Below are 12,396 nucleotides of genomic sequence, written 5' to 3'. Positions count from 1 at the left end.
ATTAATTGAGACCACTGATCTACCTTAATGATGTATTGATTGTACAAATTCCATGTAAAGGAAAGACATCATTGAAGATATGGGGCATTAAGGGAAAAAATAAAAATGAGTGGATTTTCATAAGACAACATTTTGAATTACCTTATATCAAGGAATTACTGACTCAGCAGGAGAAAGTATCACACAATGTGACTGACAAAGTATCTTATAGTGTGATTGACAAATTATCTTACAGTGTGACTGACAAAGTATCACACAGTGGAACTGACAAAGTATCTTACTGTGTGACTGACAAAGTATCTTACAGTGTGACTGACAAAGTATCTTACAGTGTGACTGAGAAAGTATCTTACAGTGTGACTGACAAATTATCTTACAGTGTGACTGACAAAGTATCTTACAGTGTGACTGACAAAGTATCACACAGTGGGACTGAAAAAGTATCTTACAGTGTGACTGACAAAGTATTACACAATGGGACTGACAAAGTATCTTACAGGGTGACTGACAAAGTATCTTACAGTGTGACTGACTAAGTATCTTACAGTGTGACTGACAAATTATCTTACAGTGTTACTGACACATCAGAAGATAGTATCTGACAGTGTTACTTACCCAGCAGAAGATTGTTTCAAGCAGTGTTACTGACAAAGAAGGAGAAAGTAGCTCACAGTGTGCTCACAGTGTTACTGGCACAGTAGAAGAAAGTATCTTATAGTGTTACTGGCAATGTTACCTACACAGCAGGTGGTTGTTTCAAGCAGTGTTATTTACACTGCAAGAGATATTTTCTGGCAGTGTGAATGACACATCAAGAGATAATAACTCACAGTGTTACTGACACAACAAGTGATAGTTTCTGTCAGTGTGACTGACCCAACAGGAGATAGTATCTTGCAATGTGACTGACACAACAGGAGATTTTATCTGGCAATGTGAATGACACAACAGGAGATAGTATCTGGCAGTGTTACTGACACAGCAAGGATAGTATCTCACAGTGTGGCTGACACAACAGGAGATAGTATCTGGCAGTGTTACTGACAGCAGGAGAAAGCATCTGACAGTGTTACTAACACAACAGGAGATAGTATCTGACAGTGTGACTGACACAACAGGTGAAATTATCTGGCAGTGTAACTGACACAGCAAGAGATAGTATCTCACAGTGCTACTGACACAGCAAGAGATAGTATCTCACAGTGCTACTGACACAGCAAGAGATAGTATCTCACAGTGTTACTGCCACAACAAGAGATAGTATCAGGCAGCAAGGCACTTAATATGTATTGTACAAATTAATATAAAAATGTTGGAGTACTGTCATACATGTTCATGACTTTATCTTATTTCAAAGCACTATTTGTCTGACTGACACACAGTTGCAGTATTCTTTTAATTTTCTGATTTTAGAATTGACTGTATTTGACATATGATTGCATTGATTTTCTTATTTCAGAACACTGCCTGACAGTCCACCTGATTCAGAGCCATATTCACCACCAGATGGACATCATAATCCAGCAGGAATAGTGACAACTCAAGGTAAGATACCAGACATTCATTCTGGATTCAAATATCCTTTGTTGCCAGTTTCTTTTAACTGGCTATAGTTATAAGAGTAAGAGTGGGAAATCCCAAAGTCTTTGTTAAACTAATGGAAACCCCCAGAATCTTTCTGATCAAAAAGATAGGAAACTATTTTCACTGATTCAGCATGACTTGTGGATGCTAGATGCCTACACCTCATTCCATTATCTTACAAAGAGAAAAGATTAAGTTCATGTATCACACTATTTGATAGAAAAAAAATCATTGGAAAAAAACAGAAACTGCAGAGTTATGTGGTTATAAAGTGTAGTATTTTTGAGAGTTTTATAAAAATATATTTTCTGATGGTTCAGAAAAGTTTTAGTAAGGGGATGTCCATTTGTCAACTCCTTAAAATCAGACTGCTTGTGATCACTGAAGGATAAAGGTTGCTTGCATTTTGCATTGTGAACTTAGAATAAAACATTGCATTTTATTAAGCAATTGAGGGCAATATTTTGAATTGGGAGTTATCTTCCTTTGTCCATTGTAGTTGAACCTATTTTTAGAACAGATATATTCATTCACCATGCACAACCTATGTTATTTTTCAATAAAATAGTTTTCTTGACAAGTATGGTTATACACATAAACATCATTTTATAACTTGCATATCTGAGATGTATCATTCATAAATTGTTTGACATGGACATGAATAGGATCCAAAGAATGTGCACCTCACTGTACTATGTTGTTTGTGCTTTCAAATGTACAGGTTAGGCCTTGAAACCAGGAAAAAAATTGGGTTTTAATTGCATTTCATGTATTTTATTTAATTTATCAATAATAGTTTTCATGACAAAAAATTGCTTAAACAAAGCCCTTGACAACTTTCTGTGGTACACCTTCAATGTAATACTGATCTTTTTAATGTCAAAGGATAAAGTCTGTACTCACTCCTATCTATTACCTGCACAAGATCATAACACCTGATGATACAGAGTAAGAATGTGATATTCTTTGATATTTAATACACAAGATTCAAAACTATAGGAAAATCCAGAAATAATGTTCTGAAACATTATACTCTGTAGCAAGCAAGTCTATTCTTACAGACAATGACTATCTATTACACAAGTTGTATTTGATAAGTCAGTTGACTCGAGCCATCTGAAATCTGTTTTGAAGAATCAGCATTGACACACCTTAATGATTTATGAATATTCTCACTAATAACGATTATACTGAAAAAATATTGTAAAACTATTGGCTGAGAGTATAACTTTGATGTACAGTAAAAGTCATCAGTCAAATTATTGTCAGTCCTAAACAGAGTAACATTGAAATACTTCTAGATTACATAGAGTTTATTATTTTTAAATCTTGAGTAGATTATTTGGACATATAAATGATTATTTTCTCTACTAGTTTGATAATGTAAATGAATATTTTTTCAATAAAAAATCCCCCTCCCCCTTCTGTTTAGGGTGGTCCATGGTTGTTTGGAGAGTGCTGCACTCCTAGGCTCCTAGCATAAAAAAGATTCCTAGCATCATTTGTATAGAATAGGCTAACATTTTCCAATCCTATCAAAGTAACTCTCCATACATGCCATACATTTCCTGTGGCAGTCAAAAGTTGTTCCCAGTTCAGGTCCCATTAATACTGCTGGGGTGTTGAACCCCTCCTGTCTATCAAACAATCAATATCGAAGAATGAAATGTTGTAATTTGTACGATTGACCTGATCTAAATCTAATCAACTATATCCATTACATTAGCCAAGAGTTATTTCATAAAATATTAACAGTTTTGAATAAACAGTGCAGAAACTGGTTTATCTGTAGACCTATACTGATTATGATTTCTAACATGATAATTGATCTATCAGAATGAGAATTAAACATCTACTTGACTGCAGTTTGGAGATAGTGCTACTAATGAACACAAGTCAAAAGACCTGATGTCATATGCTTGGATGACGGATAGGGGGTGGCAGTATTGATTAAAAAAAATGTTTATCCCACTAACTTGATCTGTTGTTCAGTCTTCATCTGTATCCAATCGATGACAGATATCTGCAAATATCTGGAAAAAGCTCCTATATTCAGTAAATGGCAGTTTATAAATAACTTAACCCTAAAGAAGCTGTGTGTGAATACAATTTTTTAATGAAATTTCTGCAAGTGGTACCATACTTTCATATTAAATAATTATATTTGTGATAAATTTGATAAAAGTTTTATATCCATTCTATCAAAATTGTATATTCTTTGTAATCTGTGATGTCCACCTGGAACAACTGAGATATGTAATTTTCTTAAGAAGAAACTAAATAATCATCACCATTAAGGAAAGGGATATAAACAATAGGAAGAGAAAATTCGTCTAGTTTCTCATCAATTTTTGTATGTAGATTTTTATGAAAAATTCTAAGATGAAGTCTAAAAAATGGCAATAGCCTAAATTAATTTTTTATTTGGTGAGACTTATTATACGCTCATCAAATTTTTGACGGGACGGGACGTATTATGTTATACAAATGTCCGGCGTCCGTCTGTCTGTCTGTCTGTCCCTCCGTCTGTCTGTCCGGCGTCAACATGTCGCACCATAACTTGAGAATGACTTATCCAAATTTCATGAAACTTAACATAGTTATAGAAACAATTATAGTTGTTTCTTATGATGGTCAAACGATCTGTATACTTTTTGGTGAAAATAAGATTAAAACTTTTTGAGTTACGGGACTTAGTAACTAAAACAGGTGTGTGTTTTTTTTCACATGTCCCGCCGTATCTCAAAAACAATTTATGATTATTGCTTAAACCTTTACACACTTCTTAGTTATATTAATCTTGAGATCTGTAAACTTTTTGGTGATGATTCAAAATTTTATTTTAGAGATATTGAGTATTTTGTTAAAAAAGGGGGAGGATTTTTTCACATGTCGCGCCGTATCTCAAAAACAGTTTATGATTATTGCTTAAAACTTTACACACTTCTTAGTTATATTAACCTTAAGATCTGTATACTTTTTGGTGATGATTCGAAATTTTATTTTTGAGTTATTGAGTATTTTGTAAAAAAAGGGGGAGGGGTTTTTCACATGTCGCGCCGTATCTCTAAAACGATTTATGATTATTGCTTAAAATTTTACACACTTCTTAGTTATATTAATCTAAAGATCTGTATACTTTTTGGTTTTGATTCAAAATTTTATTTTTGAGATATTGATTTTTTTTTTTTTTTTAAATTCACACACAAGACGAAGGGCGTATCATGCACTCATGGCGCAGCTGTTTATTTAGGGGATGGGGTACTTTTTATTTGTATATTTTGAAAACTCTTGCTTGTTTACAGAAAATATATTATCTAATATCTGCAGATATTGTTAAAAATATGGATCAAGTGGAGTATATAGATATAAGAAGATGTGGTATGAGTGCCAATGAGACAACTCTCCATCCAAGTCACAATATGTAAAAGTAAACCATTATAGGTCAAAGTACTGCCTTCAACACAGATCCTTGGCTCACACCGAACAGCAAGCTATAAAAGCCCCAAAAATGACTAGTGTAAAACCGTTCAAACAAGCAAACCAACGGTCTTATCTATATAAAAAACGAGAAACACTTATGAACCACATCAACAAACGACAACCACTGAACGTCAGGTTCCTGACTTAGGACAGGTGCAAACAAATGCAGCAGGTTTAAATGTTTTAACAGGCGCCAAGCTTCACCCTACCTGAAACAATAGTGTAACATCACAACATAGAAAGACACTCTATAAAATATCAATTGAAATGGCATTTTTGGGGCCCTTTATAGCTTGCTGTTCGGTGTGTGCATGGTTGTGTCATTATAAAGCTTTGGCGTAAAGTCCTGTAAACTGTGATTCACAGTAATTGTAAAATTAATCTTTAATTAGAAGGGGGAATGTTAGTTTAACTGAGTTCCAATTCAAATACTGTGTAACAAACACTTAAAGCAATATATCTTATCCAAAACAAACTTAGATATTACAAAGCAAAAACCTAATGGCTTTGATGTCAAATTAAGAGTATTTTTTGTGTGTGTTTGATTTGATAGCCTTTCTTTCACTTGGGTCAATATTGTTCTTTTACTTTCCGTGATTGGGATAAATGTTTGAAAACTAGAAAAACTGTCAATAGGGCTGACAAATTGATTTTAATCAACTTGTATAAACTAAATAAGGTGAGGTCCATTTTACCCCAGTTTAGAGACAAAATAAACTGCCTGCTTCACAAGGTGAAAAAAATTTAAATTAAAAAAGGATGTTAAAAAAGTTTGATGGTGCTCTGAGGAAAATGTACCATGAAATATTCAACAGTTATTGAACACCACCAGAAAAATAAATATCAAAACTTTGCCTTCAATAAATTCTGTAGTGGAATCTTCATAGTGACAATGGCAAAAAGATAGAAATTTTAAAGTCAGGCAGGATGTTGCTATAGACAGGTGGTTTAAAATAGATATAGATCAGTTGTAAATTTTATCAGGACATGTGGATGTCCAGTTTTAAGTCTTTAAGTCACTTTGTTTGACTTTACTACCTTATAAGTGGTCTATTATTCTGCTTACAGTCAGTCATGGTCAACGATTTCAATTATTTTTGGACTATTTACTCACTTGACCTTTAAGCAGCATGATCGAAATCAATTAACAAAGTTATATCTTAAAAATGAAAATTGATAAATATTCTGTTTAAGACATGATATCTCTGCAATAAAAATATTGTTATAGCGGAGGCATAATTGATTTAGCTTGGTACTGTTAGCTGAACAATTTCATGTCAAGGTACTAACAGTATCGTTTTGAAGATAACTTTAAAGTGGTGAGATGCAGTGAAATTCCGAAAGACTTCAAAAAATCAGAGTTAAGATGTTTTATTTATAGTTAAAGCCTTATGGTTTCTTTGTCCAAATTTTGTTATTTAGATTATAGAAATGATACAAATATTCTATGAATTATGAAAAACTTAATGTAGTTATCCTTTGTAAAAAAAAAATTTTGGAAGTTTTATAGTTCAAGATTATAACTCAACAATAGTAAAATGCAGTATTGCGGAAAGTAAAAAAACAAATGAGCAAAAAAGGCGAAGTTTTCCTTGGCAGATGTGTTCATTGCAAAATAAGATGTGTATCTATAATATATTTGGAAATATCATAATTTAAATATTAATGACTTCATGCTTAATATTCGTTTATAGCCAGAAAAAGTTTTGTTACTCAAGATATTCTGTTTCAAAAACACAGAAAGAAAGAGATAATCTACAATAGTCCTCCTCTCATAGGTCCACCACTTTATTAGTGGCCATGTTAATCTAAGGTTTTTCTTCTTTATAAATGAATAAAATATATGGATAGCAAATGAATCAGACAAAATATGATAAAAAAGCAGATTCTCACAGGTTGATTTTGATCTTACCTCCAAAATTTAAATTTCCAATTTGAATTAATAAAATTCCTTTAAATTTAACATGTGTTTTAGTCAAATTACAAGAATTAAGTGACAACTCATGAAGGAAAGTTGAGTATATGTATCATTTTGGACGTATTTGGGGATATCGGCAACTTCTAGAAAAATAAAGATTATATTTGTCCTGGATGTCAGTGTGATATCGGTGCTTCATACAGCCATACTACCTCCTACAAGTGTAAATAAAGTGTTAATTAAGGCATTTTAAAAGCTCAAATAGTAACAGGTAGCAAACGGACATTTCGGTACGAGGACAATCGTTGAATACTATCAGCCAAAAGTTTATGGTATCGCAGATGTATATTTAGATTTTTGCATGCATGTGAAGAATTATTGAATATATTTAACTTTTTAACAAAAATGTCACTAGAGTAAAGATTTACTTTTGTTTGTCTTTTAAAAGGTGTAAGAAACACTTTACATATCTAAAAAAAACGATTAAATCTAGTTAACCTTGGGGCATTACACCCAGGAACAACCAGGTACAATCATAGGTCTAAGTCTTACTGAATGGTACATAAATGTAGTTTATAACTTGCAAGAGATATTTCTCATATAAAGAACTCTTAGCTTTCCTGTAACTTTCATCTATTTAGTCTGTCCCATGGAGACAAATTGAGTTGTAATTAAATGTTCTCCTTTTCAATATATGTCATTTTATAATGAATTCATCAAGGCTTTCTTGAGTGTAAATTTTCACAAATGATAAATTTGGATATAGAATATTTTCCGATCAGTATAATGTTAGCTAAGAAAGATGGGGTTGCAGGCTATGAGCAGATAATAGCGGATGTAGATTTCGATGATATAAATTCAATTTAGCCGATTTTTGGTGAAGATTAAGTAATGTGAATCAATTTTATTATGACACTTATTACAATTTTTTATGAGATGGTTAAAATGCATGGATGGCCATTTATTGTGAAATCTTGAAGGATTTAATTTTTGGTTGATTTTTTGTCAACATTAATCACACCTGTTAATGCAAAAGACATTTAAATGACAAAATTCAAGGCATTATTACACAGGCGCTTGAATTGGGGTAAGTACCACTTTCCTTTTGCTGTGCTTCACAGTTTTACCTTGTACTTAAGATGTAATTGGTCTCATGCTCGAAGTCTGTCAAACTAGGGGTATTTTTTTTTAATCAATTTCTTGAGACAGACTGTTTGATACAAACAATGGCTTCTATCTTCTGCTGTGCAGATGTGTCTGTTCAGTTTATAGCAGATTTTATCAATTGTTCTAATGTATCTTCTATTGAAATAGACCTTTTTCATTTTTCGTTATTATTAATTTTTATGGATCTTAAGTGTTTTTTGAAATTGAAAAACAGGACACAGTCCATTTGCTAAGCAGTAAATAGAAACAATCTGTGTGTAAACAAACTGAAATGTCTCATGTTTAAAATGCATTAAAATTAATTATTTTCAGCAGAAGCTTTTCAAGATTAAGAGTTTACATTTCTCTGCTTCTGCAAATTATCAAATGTCCGTGGAATTGAAAAGTTTTTATTTAGTCGGAAAATCAACTGGTCGTAACTGATTAGTATTAATATTTAAGTAACTTCTATAACATGTCGCGGCAGTAATTGTTGATGTATCAATACACTATACAATGGAGATGTATGAAAACCCAGGTATGATACTTAATGCAATTTTTCATGATAATTACACAGGTTTGAGTTGCATAGATATATAGATTTGAAAATAGGTAGTGCATATAATTGTTACAAACTTTAATAATGTATAAATTTTTGTTTATATCCTTTTATTAGAATAACCTTTAATTAGTCATTTAAATTAATATGACTATAAAGTTTGTTTCCTTGACAATCATAAGTTATTTGGTTTTAACAACTACCAGTATTAATTTTTTAAATGGAATTTTCAGGTTAAATTATTTTTCAATTTTTATTTAAAATTATAGATTCTGAATTTTATATACAATAAGATATTAAATGTACTTATGTCATAGATAATCTCCTCATTTATGATTTGTCCTTTCAGTCATATTAATTGACTTGCAGCAGAAGAAATTTATTATCTACCTCTGGTAGGTAATACCAATAAATAAAAAAGAAAACATAATTATCTCCTAGGCATGAGTCTTCTTTACTGGAAGAAATTAATATCTGTATATATCAATAGCATAAAGCATATACGATTTATTTAAAGTCGGGTATATACATATAACAATACAAAATAAGCTCTGTAGAGCTTTTAACTGACATACATATGAATAATAATATTTTTATGTTGTGGATACGATGTAGCTTTAAAAAGGGTAAACTACGAAGAAACAAATTTATGCAATTAGTTTTAAAACATTAATGCATTTACGATGAATAAAGGCTTAAATTTATTTTTTTACTACTACCTAAAATGGATTTAGTATTTAATAGTGAAAGATATAGCTGTCCAATTTTATTTTTTGGCAATTAGTTAAGAAAGTTGATTGTTGTACATTTTGTAGTATGAATAACGAAACACAAAGGGCATTAGTATAGTATCAAATATCACCAGTACATATGATACATGCTTAAAACTTTTAAAACATTTTAACTTTTTTTATTATATATATATATATATATATATATGGAAAATAAAAATTAAGATATAAATAACATGAATTAATGTACATCAATAATAATTATATTTATATATAATTCACTTAAATTAAAAGCTTTCCTTTTAAAGAAGATTAGTTGAATGCTTCAAAAGAGTTTACGGTATATTTTTGAATCAATGGCCAATAAGTAAATTTTTTTTTAAAAAACCACATAAATGGAATATTAAACATAAAAAAATCACTTTTATAAAATTGTTAATAGGTCAAGAACTTTTTAGATTTTTTTTTTGATAACACTTACTGTGATTAATCTCACTTCAGTTTAAAAATACGATAAATTTCTTTCAGGTTTTTCTTTTGAAATGGAACACTGTAATTTTGTAACAATTTAGAGTATTTTTTAGAAATAATTACAGTAAACTTTTATTTCTGTTTTGAAGATTTTTTTGTGGAAAATTTAATTGAACGTGATTCAACCTGGTGGATTTAAATTATTATTTTTTATATCTTTATTCTTATTACTTTTATGTTTTCCATTGGGCATGACACATTATTTGATTTGTGTTAATTGGTTGTTTAAATATTATGGGTAGACCGTTTGGTTTTTTTGTGTTATTGTATATATAGTGTAATAAGATAATTGTATAATACTCCCAGTTTTGAGAATACTGAAAATTCCTAAGAAGCAACAAGATTTATTTAAATTAATAAAATAAAGTGGTGTTTATATATTTTTTTATGTATATATATAAGGTTAATCAAGCATGTAAAGAATTCATAATGATTTGGGTAAAATGTGAAAAAAGTTTTTAAAAAAACGAAGTTATGTGTCTGAACAGTTGCCGAAGGGATCCAAAATATAAATATATATCTTGGTCTTGTATAAATTTAACATGTTTTGAACATATTTCAGAAAGTTGAAGGCCAAACTTTTTTATGTTTCATCTTAAATGTTGATTTACTATTTATTTCCAGGTTAAGAATTTTAATGGCATTCTTTGGGGTACTCATTTCCATGAATTTTGGGGTTTTAGTTGAACGAACATTTTATTTACATGAATTTAAGTGTTAAAAAAAAATGATAATTTCATATAGGCTAATTGATAATTTCCTATAGGCAGATATGCAAATATTGTCAAAGCAACATAATCAAGTATCCACAAAAATAAAACTTTTCATCAAAATAAATAAACAATTTTCAATGAAAATAAATGAATCACATTGTTAATTCAATATAATCATGTAAATAAATCAGAATAAGAATTCTAAACTTTGAATAATATTTCTTTGTTTTTTATTCTTATTTGGATATTTTATTTATAAAAACCAAACAAAAGCTTTTGATAAAAGTACTTTAGTGCTCCACATTATGACACTGTATTGGTTGCATTTGTTTGCACCACCTACAATAGTTTTTTTTCAAAACATAAACAATGGGAAATTTCTTAATTACATCATACAAAAAAAAAAGAAACAGCAATTTCTTTTTACGGAAATGTCATCATAAATTATATGTCTGGCGATTTCCTACTTGGCTCATTGTATTTACCTGTACCAGTCGACATGTCAGCGTAGTTCTTATGAACAAATGTAAATGATGGGTCTTCTCTACAACCCAATGACCTCGGTAATGTGACTTTTACGATGGTTCTCTATCTTAAAGGTTGGTTATTTATTTCTTGTTTTTGTTTGAAATTTCCATGCATATTTTTAATTTGTTTTTTTAGGATAAGGTTTATAATAATACATTTCTATGTTGTTGCAATATTTATCATTACTAAAACCAAATATTACTAGTTTTGAATTATTTATTTTTATTCATCATTTGAATATTCAATAATTAGTGAAATAAAATTTTTAATAGGATATAATGAATTATATAATGAGATATAATTTATATATTTTTGTGATACATTGTATCAGTACCTTTTAAGTTGTATGTTGTACAATAATAACAAATGTGTAAAATGAGTTATTCTTCTAACACCTAGACTTTGGACTAATAATAGTCCCAGTGAGTCCCAAGTAGTTTAATAGTCCAAGGCTAGACATAGAAAAAAAGAAGTTATTTTTATTTTAATTTTACTTCTTATTATAGTGTAGATAGGTTGAATAAAATGCCAACTTCAGGTTTATGTAATAATTGCTACCCAAGATTCCGACATCTTTATGTAATAATTGCTACCCAAGATTCCGACATCTTAATGTAATAATTGCTACCCAAAATTCTGACATCTTTATGTAATAATTGCTACCCAAGATTCCCACATCTTTATGTAATAATTGCAACTAAAGACTCCTATCAAAAATTGATAAGGAGGTCAATATTGGAAGTCTTGATTTACTTTAGCCATTTCTTTTAATTTTACATTTGTTAAGGCGTGTAAATGTAGTACCATGTCGTACCAATCGTTAATTAAACCAATGTCTCGACCTCACACACGATTCTATACCTCGTCAATATAGTCTGATCGTTTTGTCAATATAAAGCAGGACAATGAACCATTTTAGTGTTTTTATTAAACTTTGTTAAATACAACATGTGATTTTTGGAAGTTTAAATATAGATCAGATTTCATTACACAAAATGCTTAATTTAGTAATCAGTGTCAGTTTTTTTTAACAATTGTTGTTAATCTGTGGGACAAGATCATCAGCTTAAGGAAAGAATCAAATGTAAATTTTGTTGAAAATGGAAAGTTAACAAGATCTGGGTGGCAAATATGCAATAAAAATAGTCATATCATAATACTTGTCACACCTGAGGCTTAAATTAAAGAATGCTTTTAGGTTCC

General features: G+C 30.2%; 1 protein-coding gene and 1 long non-coding RNA gene across 4 annotated transcripts in view; one reads left to right on the top strand and one right to left on the bottom strand.

Annotated features, from left to right (window-relative positions):
- Window positions 1-12,396, top strand: part of LOC127705991 (myelin regulatory factor-like) — a 120,001-nt gene that overhangs the window by 65,226 nt on the left and 42,379 nt on the right. For all 3 annotated transcript variants that reach the window (XM_052210382.1, XM_052210381.1, XM_052210383.1), the window contains one exon: window positions 1,460-1,545. In XM_052210382.1, coding sequence (XP_052066342.1) covers window positions 1,460-1,545 — 86 coding nt within the window. The remainder of the gene's footprint in view (window positions 1-1,459; window positions 1,546-12,396) is intronic.
- LOC127705992 (uncharacterized) overlaps window positions 1-12,396 on the bottom strand; it is a 116,419-nt gene that overhangs the window by 73,558 nt on the left and 30,465 nt on the right. The window lies entirely within an intron of this gene.

Source organism: Mytilus californianus, unplaced genomic scaffold (assembly GCF_021869535.1).
Source record: "Mytilus californianus isolate M0D057914Y unplaced genomic scaffold, xbMytCali1.0.p SCAF_6, whole genome shotgun sequence".
NCBI classification, from domain to species: domain Eukaryota; kingdom Metazoa; phylum Mollusca; class Bivalvia; order Mytilida; family Mytilidae; genus Mytilus; species Mytilus californianus.
The sequence above is the reverse complement of the archived record's forward strand: the minus strand, read 5'-3'. Positions and strand labels throughout refer to the sequence as shown.